The 15,200-nt window shown below is 46.6% G+C and overlaps 1 protein-coding gene across 6 annotated transcripts in view; it reads right to left on the bottom strand.

Moving 5' to 3' along the window:
- The window catches only part of FAM13A (family with sequence similarity 13 member A), a 416,553-nt gene that overhangs the window by 175,440 nt on the left and 225,913 nt on the right, over window positions 1-15,200 (bottom strand). For all 6 annotated transcript variants that reach the window (XM_033959097.1, XM_033959069.1, XM_033959088.1 and 3 more), the window contains one exon: window positions 376-417. In XM_033959097.1, coding sequence (XP_033814988.1) covers window positions 376-417 — 42 coding nt within the window. The remainder of the gene's footprint in view (window positions 1-375; window positions 418-15,200) is intronic.

The following is a 15,200-nucleotide window of genomic DNA, read 5'->3' as shown; positions in this document are numbered from 1 at the left end:
TATAGGACACCCAGGAGAGAGACGTTTAGAGCCATCTAGGTTCGCCTAAGGCCCTTACGTGAGCTTAGGCAGTCTTGCAGGCCTTCCTACGCTCCCGGAGGTGCCTTCAATACAGGTGGCCTGCCTGGAAAGCATTTTTTTTTTTTTAAACGTACATCCCGAATGGCTGATTAGACAGCTGTAGGACGCCTACAGCTGCCTAAAATCCGGATGCACTTTGCAGAATCAGGGCCAAAAAGTTCTAGAAAAAGCACATAAGCCGCATCATGTCCTCAGCTGCTTTGCATATTTTTATTACACAAGCAAACGTTTCAAACCTACTTATAGGAAAGCTAGCTCTTCATAAAATGCAAAAGAATAAAAGCAAATAAATACCTTAAATAGAAAGGTGACATAGGTCGATCATCTTCTTGGGAGCTAAAAAAATAAGTAATTAAGTGTTTAGTTCCATTAATAAAGGACATATCAATAACGATAAGCTAAGAACAAAAACACATTATCTAAAGTGCAAGAAAGATAAGTAGATATGGCATTGAACCGGGAGTAGGTCGGGTTTTTTACTTATTTCTAGAATTTTGAAACACTCGCAAGCATTAACACTACTTCTTAATGGTGTTGAAAAGACAAATTAAGGGGCCCCTTTACCAAGCGCTAAAAAGTGGCCTGAAGTAGCCCCAATATGGTCATAAATAAGGCTCATAAATCTAGGCAAATGAACGGCAGACCTTCATTTATGAGCATAGCTTTTAAGCTTCTAAATTAAGATGAATTGTCAGCTGAAAAATTATTCTTTCAAGTCGAGTTGAAAAAAGGGCACAAATTTAGGAGCTCAACATTTTCTAAATATCAGGCAAATAGGTTATAAAATAGTATAATCTTCAAACTTCAAACATTCTTTTACAATCTAGGTATGATTGATTAAACTTAAAACTCCCTAGGCACAAATGTGACCCGTTAAGTTAGTATTTTATAAAAAGGTGCCACTTTTCTTTATAGAATAGGCTCCAAATAGGCACATTTTTGTGCCTAAAATTAGGTGCCTCTTTACAGAATTACCTTCCATGGGCAAGATTCTATAAGAGGTGCCTAACTTATTACTAAAATGACCTTAATAGCTTCAATTATGAGCTTTAACAGGCTCATAATTGGGAAAAAAGAAAATATCTTTAAATGTCCCATAGGTGCCTACTTGATTCTAAAAAGGGTGCTTAGCAGCGCCTAACACCTGAGTGGGAGTGTTTTGGGTTGGAGACAGACATAAGCACCGCTAGACACGATTTTATAAAGAATTTAGGTGCCTGCAATGTAGGCCACTAATACCCTGGCCTACATTAGCGGTGCCTAAGTTTTTTTGTTAGGCATGATTCTGTAAAACAGCGCCTAAATGTGATTGGCACTATTTTTTAAGGCACCATTTACAGAACCTGGCCCATGTGTCTCCAAAAGATAGCTATCCCCACATCCAATCTCATTTATATAATCTGGCCCAAAAAGGGTAAATTAACAGGACACTTATGTGAGAAGTCTAAAAAGGTGCCTGTTCATAAGAGCAATATACCGTAGATGTACTCTTGTACATTTTATAAAATATGTGGGTCTTTCACATTGCTGGTAAAAGGCAGATTCTTCCGATAACAGTTATGCGCTAAGTTCTCCATTAGTGCATGAGCACTAACCACCATCTATTTTGTAGGTGGTAATAGCTCACATGCTAACTGATTAACATAACCATGCCCACTTTCCATTCCACAACACATCCCTAGTGCTAAAATAAATCTTTTTAAATAAATTTAGTGCATGGTTAACACGTGCCAAATCCAAACTACCGCAGGATGACAGTGTGCCCCGCAATAGTGGATATTAACTTGCAGTAAGCATGCGATAGAACTTACTGAAGTTTAGTAAAAGGCCCCCTAAAGCCAGTATTACTACTACTAATATTATTTCTATTGCGCTACCAGATATACATACATACATACGAGAAAAAAAAAATTTCTTACTTCTCATCGCTTAAGGGTGAAACAATCTACCAAAGAGGAAATTCAAAATCAAATCAAGTACTGAAGAACAGAATGGCTAGTGTGTGATCATGTTTGTCTCATGTGGAAGATAACTGAAAGGGAAGAGTATTATGAACACTTGGTGGGAGTGCCTTGGGAGAGCAAAGAACAGTTATCAATCAAGAAAAAAAATAAAAATAAAAAGATAAAATCATGGTTGCTCAAAAACACCAAACGTTTGTACAGAAATTTCCGTAAAAAATGTGAGATTTAAAATTCTTCAAATAGATGTAACAAGAAGGAACATATGCCTCCTTTTTTAAAGTGTCCAAGCCATGTTAGCAAACAAAGCTTTCTCCCCTCCAAAGGGACACCACCTTGTTGTGGTAGAGGGACTTATGTGTTTTGATGACTTGGAGGGCTATGCTGTAGGGTCACCCATATTAGATAGATCTCTGATGTGAATCTGGACAATGTGTGTCCCAAACTTGCTGGAGAACCAAGATGGTACCAGAAGAGACTGTGTTGGACTGAGCTCTTCGATCAAGAGTTTTTCCTGAGACTGGAAAGGAAACCATGTCTTGCAACACCTGCCTTCAAGTATTTTCAGTATACTTCGTATCCTGGAAACTTACTCTTGAGAGGAAGGCTACCTCTATTTCAAAAAGCAAATGAAAAGTCCAGCTCTTCTCCCAAGCCTTTGATGGCTGTGCAGACACTGGATGTGTATTATATCAATTTGAGTTCAACAAATTTCAGGTGTAGAGGCCAACCAAATCCATAGCTCAATTTCAGCCAGAAACAGAACTGAAACATAAAACGTGGCTCCAGCCTTTCCGCAATTGCCATGCAAGACCACCCTATTCCCCCTCGCCGCTGCAGCTAAGAGAAATCCCAACCTGATCCAGCTCAACCTTCCCTCCCCTCCTTCTGAAGGCCCTGGTGGTTTAGTGGCTTGAGACCATAAGAGCAAACTGAAGCTCCTGAACTACATGGCTCAAGCTTAATGCAGTAGAGAGGTAGAAAACCCACTGATTTTAAAGCAGTTGAAGATAGCAAGGTGTGTTGGATAGACAGGAGGCTCTCAAGCCCATGTATTGCTCAAAAAAAAGTGAATCCTGGTTGGTTGGGACAGAGGGCATGAGAGAGACTGAGTTGACAGTTGACAGAAGTATGAGAAAATAAGAGTGATGGAGAAATACAAAAAGACAACCTACATCCTTGCTTCACCTATCAAGGAGGTGCCATCAAACAGCCAATAGCTTGCTTTGGTAAAAGGAAACTGCTGCTTAGCGATGAGCAGTGGCTGATCTATTAAACTTTCTTTGCAGAGACACAATGGAAAAAACAGCTTATTAAATCAGTTTCTAAAAGCTGCTGCCAATCTTCATGAGAAGTGCCCCCTCCCCCAACTCAAACTCCACTAGGGACATCGTTGAAGATGTGGGGAGAAGAAGGGAAAGAGGTCTCAGCTGGTAGCTCCTGAATTTTTTCAGCCAACTCAGATTCAATGAAAGTCTTGTGAAGGCCTGAATTATATGAACGTTCTACTGTATTGCTTTAATGACACTGTATCATATTGGTACTACTCTAATTTAAATTTGCCTATTTCCAAGTTTACCTCACCATTCGATCATCTTCTTTAAATTTACTAACGGTTCCCTCTTTGAAAATCGTTGGCACAAGAAGATGTGATATGTTTTCTGTTATGGCTCCTAATTGTGGAATTCACTGCCACATTATATCAGAAATGAAAAAGATCTTACCTCTTTTAAAAAATTATTGAAAACTTTTTTGTTTCAAGACGCTTTTGATATTTAATATGTCTTATTTTGGACCCCTCATATTTTGTTATAGACATTAACCCCATTAACCCCCTTCCCTCCCTCTCGTTTTTTTCCTTTTTTGTAATTTCCAACATAAAATGAATTTGTAACTTTTCCCCCCTTTCCCCCTTCAATCATGTTTGTCTTTAATCTGACTGCAAAAATGTTAGTGGGTTTATTTAATTTGTATGTTGTCTTTTATATCCAATTATATGTGAGACCACTATCTAGTGGCTTTTTAAATTGTTCATCGCTTAGAAAATTTGTATAACCGATTCATCAAAAGGTAATAAAACTTGAAACTTGTATTGTGGAGACAACTGGTCATTTTACTATGATTATACTGTTACTATAATCTGTCTGTCAAGTTACACTCGCTGGATGTCACCTTTATAATTTTCTAAACACACATATACACACACAAATATGCATGGGACAAGCACAGAGAATCTCTGAAAGAGAGAAAGGCATAGAACTATGCAATTGGCATGTATGGGCAGGTAAATATTATTCATCAATCATTTACTGCCATCATTTTTCTATGTCCTTATCTTTCCATTGATAACTCCCAATGCAAGCCATTTGCTGAGTCCTTGAAATAGCATATGAACTAAGAAGTATAACACATGGCATGAAGCCGATATTAAATTTTAGGCCTTAACAGGTGTACGCCAAAATAGCTCATGGCGGAGAGCATGTTTCCACAGGCCTGTTAATATCTCATTTATATCCAAAGCATCGTTATTTACCTACTCTTATTCTCTAATTGTCTCATACTCTTGCCAGTGTCCTTTGGGGTTGATTTAGACTGCGCAAGGACCTTATTGCAAGGCTCCCATGAGAACAAATTGGTTCCCTTTCTCACCTACCCCAGGTTTCCATGTGCCAAAGTTGTGACTTCAGCAACATTTCAGTCACAGTGTGCACTTAGACAAGGGATAAAGCAACCTGCACAAGAACACTGTTCAGAAACCATCATTCACAGGTTTCTACTAATACACTACGAAACAGAAATAAAACGACAGAAAACACATTAAGAATCATAGCCCAAGGAAAGATTTTCAAAAGGCAACACCTTTCAAGCAACCAGAAAGACCATAAGAAAATAAATTCTTTTTTTTTAGTTCAAAACTGTTTATTAAGTTTGCAAATTACAGGAAGAACAAAGATGAATGTAAAATACAAATACAAAATTCAGGGTGCAATAAAGTTTTGTTGTTTCACAAAAAAGTACAAAAGTAACATAGTAACATTGTACAGTAACAAGAAAAAGGGAAATATAGAAGTGCAGGCATAATCAATTCAATCGTACAGTAAGGCCTACATAACAGATGATATGAGTGACTAGGAAAGGGCAAAAAATGTCATACAGTAATAAGAACAACCCAAGTAAATATAGAGGTACTCAGTTCAATTATGAGGAGATAAGAATACACCCAGTAAAAGCTTCCAGGTACGTTCAAATGAACACAGGGATTTATTTTTGAGGGCCGCAGCCCTCTCAAACTTGGCTGTGACACAGATCATATTCCACCACATGGAGTAAGTCACCAATGAGACATTTTTCTAGTTTTGTAATACTAATTTAATGGCCAGTTGTAACAATAAGTTGAAAAGCTTCGAGTCACCCTCAATCCGAGCGAGTTTAAGTTGGTGAGTGCCAAGAATGACAATGGCAGGGGTAAGTGGTTCAGTAATGCAAAATATCTCGCTCATGGTCTTCCAGATGGATTGCCAAAATGGGTTAATCAAAGGATAATTCTTACAGAACAAACAAAACTGAATGACTGTGTCAGTATTTTCAAAACAAAGGAAAGATTCAGTGCAGGAAGCAAGAGTTTAAAATTTCTAGCACAAGAATGATACTTTAAACAAAAAAAAAACAAAAAAATGATAACACTTCTCATCACCAGGCATTTCTGGTCTCTAAATGATATGGGCAAGAATATAGTCCCAGGATTCTCCCCACAACAAAGATTAAACCACAACAAGGCATAAGGGCACACAAAGAACATGTTTTACTACAGCTTACTAAAAGTGTTCCTAAATGCAACTAATAACCAATTTTAAATGATATCTCAAGGATGATTTGTTTTTAACACCAAGATTCTCTTGCAACTTGGATCTAAAAAGGCTGCTTAATTTCCAGTGGAGAAAAGACTCAATTTGCAGCCTTGTACTTTTTGATTTGAAATTCTCTGCCAACGCATTACATTTGTTCCATATGACTAGTCTTCTTAATCATTTTTTGCAGATGCACAAAACAGTATAGCAACTTATCTCAAACTAGACGACACAATGTCCTACTACATGGCTATGAAAGCCATACCATGAAGAAGCTGGAAGCAGGTGGAGACAGCTGGCACTGTTCTCTTGCCAGAGGGCAAAGTTCTTTAGGTGCACAGTGTGTTCAGCCTCCACCCATTTCTAACATGTATATCAAGGCTGCTCCCAATTATTAGTTCCCCTGTTAATGCATTGCTACACTGCCACATTTTTTGTCATATCCACCCTAATTATAATTATTCAAAGCAACGATTAAACACATCCCTAAACATTCTGACTTGCTTGAAATACTCTCCCACTAGGATCTATAATGCCAATAATTTTTCTATACTTACATAAGGGAATATAATATTTAGTTGGCGACAACCAACTTATATAATTCTTTTTTGTGCCAACAATATTCATAGGACAGGTACAAAGTTGCATGCTACTGCAGGAAAAGACACGTCATAGGGCAAGGAAAGCATTTCTAACTGGACACAGTGTTTGTTTCCCTGCCTTCCCAAAATTAAATTCAAGTTTGCTCTCCCTGTATAGGTCCTTATTATTATTTTTAATTAATATAGTTTGAAAACAAACATCTAGCACTGACCTGATTTACTTTATGTTATTAATTTTTGAATGCAGGGCAGGCTCAAAGAGTTATGGCACCCTGCATGAACTTCAATGTAGAGAGCTGCACGGGAACGGGGACGACGGGAATCCCGCGGGACCCGCGGGCATCCCGCGGGTTCCCCCTTCGGGTCACGGGGATCCTGTGGGGATGCCCCTAGGGTCGCGGGGATCCCGTGGGGACGCCCCCGAGGGTCGCGGGGTTCCTGCGGGGCTGGATGTACTCAGTCGCGCGGCTCTTCTTCTCCCTACCTTCTCTGCTTGCAGCACAGAGCCGAACGGAAGTCTTCCCGACGTCAGCGCTGACGTCGGAGGGGAGGGAGGGCTTAAACAAAGCCCTCCCTCCCTCCGACGTCAGCGCTGACGTCAGGAAGACTTCCGTTTGGCTCTGTGCTGCAGGCAGTGCAGGTAAGGAGGAGAGTAGCCTCGCGGTTCGAGTGGCTACCAAGGGAAGGGGCGGTCCGCCCCGCCCCGCCACACCCCGCCCCGGTTGCAGCACAGCCGGCCAGGTCCCCTTACTTTTGTGGCACTTCCCCGACTGACCGACAACAGCCCTGGTCCGACAATCCTCCCTGCCCTGTAGCCGCGAATCTAAATTATCTTCTTACAGCAGCTGTAATAAGGTAATTTAGATTCGCAGTTAAGGACAGGGAGGTTTGTCGGACCGGGGCTGTTGTCGGTCGGTTGGGGAAGTGCCACAAAAGTAAGGGGACCTGGCCGGCTGTGCTGCACCCGGGGCGGTAGAGAAGGAGGGGGGAGAAGGACGCTGAAAGGCCATGGGGAAGACGGGAGGGGGGGAAGGACTCTGAAAGCACTTGAAGACAGAGGAGGGAGAAGGACGCTGAAAGCACATGGGGAATACAAAGGGGTGGAGAAGGACGCTGAAAGGCCATGGGAAGGGCGGGAGGGGGGGAGGACTCTGAAAGCACTTGTGGAAGACAGAGGGGGGAGAAGGATGCTGAAAGCACATGGGGAAGACAAAGGGGTGGAGAAGGACGCTGAAAGGACATGGGGAAGACGGGGGCGGGGTGGAGAAGGACGCTGAAAGGCCATGGGGAAGACAGAGAGGGAGAAGGACGCTGAAAGGACATGGGAAAGCAGAGGGGGGAGAAGGACACTGAAAGCACATGTGGAAGACAGAGGGGGGAGAAGGACGCTGACAGGACATGGGGAAGATGGGGGGAGAAGGACGCTGAAAGGAAATGGGGAAGAGAGAGTAGGGAGAAGACGCTGGCAGGGAAGAAGACAGATGCCAGACTATGGGGGGAGCGGAGAGAAGAAGATGGGTGCCAGACCAATTTGGAAGGGGGAAGAAAGGGAGAGGCACAGTAACAGAGCAAATGGAAGATGCAGAAGGAAGAGAGACAGTGGATGGAAGGAATTGAATGAGAACATGAGGAAAGCAGAAACCAGGCAACAAAGGTAGGAAAAGCACAGTTACTTACTGTAACAGGTGTTATCCAGGAACAGCAGGCAGATATTCTTAACGCATGGGTGACGTCACCGACGGAGCCCCGGTACGGACACTTTTAACTAGAAAGTTCTAGATGGCCGCACCGCGCATGCGCGAGTGCCTTCCCGCCCGACGGAGGAGAGCGTGGTCCCCAGTTAAGATAAGCCAGCTAAGAAGCCAACCCGGGGAGGTGGGTGGGTCGTAAGAATATCTGCCTGCTGTCCCTGGATAACACCTGTTACGGTAAGTAACTGTGCTTTATCCCAGGACAAGCAGGCAGCATATTCTTAACGCATGGGTGACCTCCAAGCTAACAGAGAGGGAGGAGGGATGGTTGGCCATTAGGAAAATAAATTTTGTAACACAGATTGGCCGAAGTGTCCATCCCGTCTGGAGAAGGCATCCAGACAATAGTGAGTAGTGAACGTGTGAACCGAGGACCAAGTGGCAGCCTTGCAGATTTCCTCGATGGGCGTGGAACGGAGGAAAGCCACAGAAGCAGCCATAGCTCTGACCCTGTGTGCCGTGACAGCACCTTCCAGTGAGAGACCGGCCCGAGCATAACAGAACGCAATGCAGGCAGCAAGCCAGTTAGAAAGCGTCCGTTTAGAAACAGGGTGCCCCAGACGGTTGGGGTCAAAGGACAAAACGAGTTGAGGTGAAGAGCGGTGAGCCCTGGTACGGCCAGGTAGTATGCCAGGGCCCGCTTACAGTCTAGCGTGTGTAACGCCTGTTCCCCAGGATGAGCATGGGGTTTAGGGAAAAAGACAGGCAATACAATGGACTGGTTGAGGTGGAAGTCCGAGACCACCTTGGGAAGGAATTTAGACTGGGTACGCAGAACCACCTTGTCATGGTGAAAAATAGTAAAAGGTGGGTCGGCCACCAGTGCATGCAGCTCACTAACCCTCCTGGCAGAGGTGATGGCAATGAGGAAAAGCACCTTCCACGTCAAATGGAGGTTTAATGAGGGCTGATAAAACCACATTCAGGTCCCAGACGACTGGAGGAGGCTTCAGAGGTGGTTTGACATTGAAGAGGCCTCTCATGAACCGGGAAACCAGTGGATGAGCCGTGAGAGGTTTTCCGAGGATAGGCTCATGAAACGCAGTGAAGGCACTGAGGTGGACTCTGATTGAGGTAGACTTGAGGCCAGCGTCGGACAGAGAGAGCAAATAGTCCAGTACAGTTTCCACCGCCAACGAGGTGGGGTCGTGGTGATGCAGGAGACACCAAGAGGAGAACCTGGTCCACTTCTGATGGTAACATTGGAGGGTGGCCGGTTTCCTGGAGGCATCCAAAATGTGACGGACAGGCTGAGACAGATTCTCTGTAGAGGTCAGCCCGAGAGGAACCAAGCTGTCAGGTGGAGCGAAGACAGGTTGGGATGAAGTAGAGACTGATGCTGCTGCGTAAGTAGAGTAGGAAACACAGGAAGAGGAATGGGCTCCCTGGAGCTGAGCTGGAGCAGGAGGGAGAACCAGTGTTGGCGAGGCCACCAAGGAGCGATGACAATCATGGTGGCTCTGTCCCTGCGGAGTTTGAATAGCGTCCGCAACATTAGAGGCAGTGGAGGAAAGGCATAGAGGAACCGATCCGTCCAGTCGAGCAGGAATGCATCCGGGGTCAGACGATGAGGAGAGTAGAGTCTGGAGCAGAACTGGGGCAGCTGATGGTTGTGAGGAGCTGCAAAGAGGTCCACCTGAGGAGTGCCCCAGAAAGCAAAGATGGAGTGGAGTGTGGGAGGATCTAAGGTCCACTCGTGAGGTTGAAGGATGCGGCTGAGGTTGTCGGCCAGGGAGTTCTGTTCGCCCTGGATATAGACGGCCTTGAGGAAGACACTGCGGGCCGTGGCCCAGGTCCAGATGCGGATGGCCTCCTGACAGAGGAGGGGAGATCCGGTGCCAACAGGGCTTGTTTATGTAGTACATGGCGACTTGGTTGTCTGTGCACAGGAGAAGACCCTGAGGGTAGAGAAGGTGCTGGAAGGCCTTGAGAGCATAGAACATGGCCCTGAGTTCCACGAAGTTGATGTGATGTTGACGCTCCTGAGGGGTCCAGAGTCCCTGGGTGCGAAGATCTCCCATGTGAGCTCCCCATGCATAGGGGGAGGCATCTGTGGTTATGATCATGGAATGAGGGGGTAGATGAAAGAGTAGACCCCTGGAAAGATTTGAGGAGTTCAACCACCATTGAAGAGATTGCTGAAGAGACGATGTCACAGAGATGGGATGAGAAAGAGGATCCATGGTCTGTGACCATTGGTTGGCTAGAGTCCATTGCGGTGTCCTGAGGTGGAGTCGTGCCAGAGGAAGCACATGGACTGTCGAGGCCATGTGGCCCAGGAGGACCATCATTTACCGAGCAGGAATAGAGCGACAAAGGAGCACCTGACGGCAGAGATGGAGCAGGGTTCGTTGGCGGTCTGAGGGGAGAAACGCCCTCATCAGAGTGGTGTCGAGGACGGCACCAATGAACTGAAGTCGCTGTGTGGGAAGGAGATGTGTCTTGGGGTAGTTGATCTCGAACCCCAGGAGATGGAGGAAAGAGATGGTGTGTTGAGTGGCTTGTAGCACAAGCGGAGACGTAGGAGCTTTCACCAACCAATTGTCCAAGTATGGGAACACCTGGAGGTTGTGAGACCTGAGGAAGGCCGCCACCACAATAAGGCACTTGGTGAACACCCTGGGCGATGATGCGAGGCCAAAGGGTAGGACTTTGTACTGATAGTAGTGGTGCTGTACCTGAAAGCGGAGGTAGCGACGTGAAGTCAGATGGATCGGAAAGTGAGTGTAGGCCTCTTTGAGGTCTAGGGAACATAGCCAGTCGTGATGAGAGAGAAGAGGGTAAAGCGTTGCAAGGGAGAGCATCCTGAATTTTTCCTTGACCAGACACTTGTTGAGGTTCCGAAGATCGAGGATGGGACGGAGGTCTCCTGTCTTCTTGGGAACCAGGAAGTAGCGGGAGTAGAATCCCTGACCCCTTTGGTCTGGGGGTACCTCTTCGATGGCATTGAGAAGAAGAAGGGATTGGACCTCCCTCAGGAGGAGGGGGGGTTGAGAGGAGTGAGAAACAGACTCTATGGAAGGATTGTCTGGTGGAAGAGTCTGGAAGTTAAGAGAGTAGCCGTGGCGAATGATGTTGAGGACCCACAGGTCTGATGTAATGATCTCCCAACGGTTGAGGAAGAGTTGAAGGCGGCCTCCTATCGGCTGAGGAAGAGGCAATGATGGCGGGAGACTGGCTATGCCCTGGAGAAAAGAGTCAAAAGGGCTGAGATGGTTTTGACTGTGGGGGAGGCTTGGCAGGTTGGTGAGACTGTAAACGTGCCTGAGTTTGGTGCTGCTGACGAGGCCGGCGAGGCTGTTGTTGCTGAGGCGGGTTGAGAGGTCTGGCCGAGAACCTGCGTTGGTAGGAAGACTGCTGTTTGTAGGGGCGAGCAGGTGGAGTCTTCTTTTTAGGTTTGATTAGGGTATCCCACCTGGTCTCGTGTGCTGAAAGTTTCTGGGTAGTTGAGTCCAGGGACTCCCCGAATAGTTCATCACCAAGACAAGGTGCGTTAGCCAGGCGATCTTGGTGATTAATGTCGAGGTCAGAAACTCTCAGCCAGGCCAAGCGCCTCATGGCAACAGCCATGGCAGATGCTCGAGAGGTCAGCTCAAAAGAGTCATAAATGGATCGCACCATAAATTTCTGGAGTTGGAGCAAACTGGAGATTTGTTGTTGAAAAACCGGGATCTTACGCTCAGGGAGGTACTTTTGTAAGGAGGAGAGTTGTTGCACCAAATGCTTCATATAGAAGGAGAAGTGGAAGGTGTAATTATTAGCCCTGTTGGCAAGCAAGGAATTCTGATAAAGGCGCTTGCCAAATTTATCCATTGTTCTGCCCTCTCTGCCAGGAGGGGTGGAGGCATAAACACTGGAGACCTGGGTTTTCTTCAAGATGGACTCCACTAGAAGGGATTCATGGGGTAGTTGAGGTTTGTCGAACCCCGGGATAGGAATGACCCTGTATAAACTATCCAGTTTTCGAGGGGCACCCGGTACCGTGAGAGGATTTTCCCAGTTTTTGTAAAAAGTTTCCCGTAAGATGTCATGGACGGGTAACTTTAAAAATTCCTTGGGAGGTTGTTCGAAGTCCAGGGCGTACAGGAAAGCTTGGGACTTCTTAGAGTCGGATTCCAAAGGGATCGACAGAGCTGCCGACATTTCCCTGAGAAATTTTGTGAATGAGGACTGTTCAGGTTTGGAACTGGTATCGACCATCGATGGTTCCTCGTCCGTTGAGGAAGCCTCATCATCGGTACCGGGTGGGGATTCTTCCCATAAGTCCGGGTCCCTTACGTCGGTGTGCGCAGGACGGGACGGTTGTGTGGACGGCTCAGTGTGGCGAGTCTTAGAGAGAGATTTGCCAGAGCGCATCGAGACGGTACCGGGGGAAGAAGATCGATGCCGGTCCTGGTCTCGGGGGGACTGGTGTCTGTCTCGATGTCGGGGAGGGTCGGCATCAGAGCGTGTTTGTACTGGAGGATTAAGTGGTTCAGCCGCGAGTACCGGCATGGAGGTGTTCAATGGTGCCGATGGTGTAGACACCGGCGGTATGGTGCGATGCTCGGGCCGGTGTGGTACCAGAAGGAGTGGGGCCAAAATTGCAGGCAACAAGTGCTGGAGTTGTTGTTGCAGTTGCTCTTGCAATTGGCTTTGGAGTATGGCCGCAATGCTGTCATCCAGAGGGGGCACCGGTACCGCTTTTTTCTTTGTCGGTACCATAGGTGCCGCTCCATGCCCCGGCGATGAGGATGCCGATGACGAGGCACTCACCGAAATCGGGGCAGAGCGTTTGCGGGGTCGGCGTGATGCCGGGAGGACCGGCATCGCCGGTGTGGCAGGAGGGCGCTCAAGGGAAGTGGAAGGCTTCTTAGCCGGCTTACCTGGTGCCAGCAACCCCGAGGAAGGATCAGGCGGCGAAGTAGTCGGTGCCGACTTTTGCGGCGCCATTGACGGCGCGGCCGATTCCATGGCAGATCCGGTACCGAAAAGGATATTCTGTTGGATCTGTCTATTTTTCAAAGTACGTTTTTTAAGAGTAGCACAGCGGGTGCAGGTGTCAGCCCGATGCTCTGGACCCAGGCACTGTAGGCACCAATTGTGCGGGTCAGTGAGAGATATCGGGCGTGCACACCGCTGGCACTTCTTAAAGCCCGGCTGAGGGGGCATGAAGGGGAACACGGCCTCCGCAAAATCAAAACCGGAGGCCTGTATGGTGGCAACAGGCCCCACCGGGGCCGGCCCGAAAAATAAAGAAAAAACAAAGTTTTTTTTGTTTGCAAGTTAGAACGAAAAACGAAATCCGAAGGAAAAGGACAAAAAAAAGGAATAAAATAGCGCGAGCGGGAAGGCAAAAACCGAGATTTCAACAGCCATTGAAAGCACATGCGTCTTCTTCGCTCCGCGGAAACGAAGAAACTGGGGACCACGCTCTCCTCCGTCGGGCGGGAAGGCACTCGCGCATGCGCGGTGCGGCCATCTAGAACTTTCTAGTTAAAAGTGTCCGTACCGGGGCTCCGTCGGTGACGTCACCCATGCGTTAAGAATATGCTGCCTGCTTGTCCTGGGATAAAGAATTATATTTCTTTTTTTTAATTTTGCTTCAGGATAAAGTAGTACAGTGGTGCCTCACACAACGAACTTAATTCGTTCCAGGAGCAAGTTTGTTATGCGAAAAGTTCGTTATGTGAAACGCATTTTCCCATAACAATACATGTAAAAAAAAATAATTCGTTCTGTAGCATAAAATATGCTAAGATGACATAAAAAAAGATAAATTTACCTTGTTAGAGCTGTTAGCATGATATAGAGGGGATATATGTGAAGGGGAGGGGAGACAGGGGTTTTGTTGATCCTTGCTGTGTATTATAATCACCCCCACATACTCCCCAGTACCTTTTTTAATTCCTCCCATCTTTCCCAGCCAGTGGCGTACAGGCCAGAAGCGCAGAGATCAGGAGCAATTCCTCTGCACGCCTGTGTGGGCCCATGCCGATCTCCGAATGGCTGCAGTTAGTTCTTGTGAGTCCCGCGAGAGCTGGCTGCAGTTAGTTCTTGTGAGTCCCGCGAGAGCTGACTGCAGCCATTCAGAGATCAGCGCAGGCCCAGGCGGCGGGGGGGAGGTTTAAAACTATGCGGTGGCGGCGGGGGGAGGTTTAAAACTATGCGGTGGCGGCGGGGGGAGGTTTGCGATGCAGCTCGGGCGACTTCGTTGTGTGAAACGAAGTCCGTTGTACGGATCAAGACAAGAAGTTCGTTGTGCGCAGCGTTCGCTGTGCGAGGCGGCCGTTATGCGAGGCACCACTGTATATTAGTTGTGTTGATAAAAATTTATAAACATTAGAGGCTCTGGTAGAAACCCGTTTGCAAAGTATGTATTCTTCCCAATTAATATTTTCAAATTAATAAAGTCTTTTTGCTTATTTGTAAATGGGTTTCTACCAGAGCCTTTAATTCAGTAGCATAATTAAATGAAATAACTATTTCTGAAGTTTATAGGGACGGGCGGGGACGGAGGGGATTCCTCGCGGGGACGGGTAGGGACAGAGGGGATTCCTCACGGGAACGGGTGGGACTTTGGCGGGGACGGGTGGGATTTCTGTCCCCGCGCAACTCTCTACTTCAATGGCAGTGCCCCCTCTCCCCCCACCTAAAAGCTTAAGCTTTCTCCTCTTCTTTCTCAAGCTCCTAGTCTGGTATTGCTCTTTCTCCTCTCTCCCTCCACATCCTCTAAACATTATATTACTTGCTGGTAGCAACAGCATGCACAGCTAGCTGTTTTCGGCCTGCCCCGAGTCTTCCCTCTTTCGCACCCCAGGGCTAGAGTCGGAAGGGGAGAAATGTTGGACCAAGAGAGAAGGGAGAGAAAGCTTTGCATCACATGAAGAACTGGCAGTGAGCTCAGGGGTTAGGGATTTCGGTGCCCTATATCTCCAATGCCTTGAGTAGTAGCTTCATCTGGTCCAATAGCATGAG

This window comes from Geotrypetes seraphini, chromosome 1 (assembly GCF_902459505.1).
Source record: "Geotrypetes seraphini chromosome 1, aGeoSer1.1, whole genome shotgun sequence".
NCBI lineage: Eukaryota > Metazoa > Chordata > Amphibia > Gymnophiona > Dermophiidae > Geotrypetes > Geotrypetes seraphini.
The sequence above is the reverse complement of the archived record's forward strand: the minus strand, read 5'-3'. Positions and strand labels throughout refer to the sequence as shown.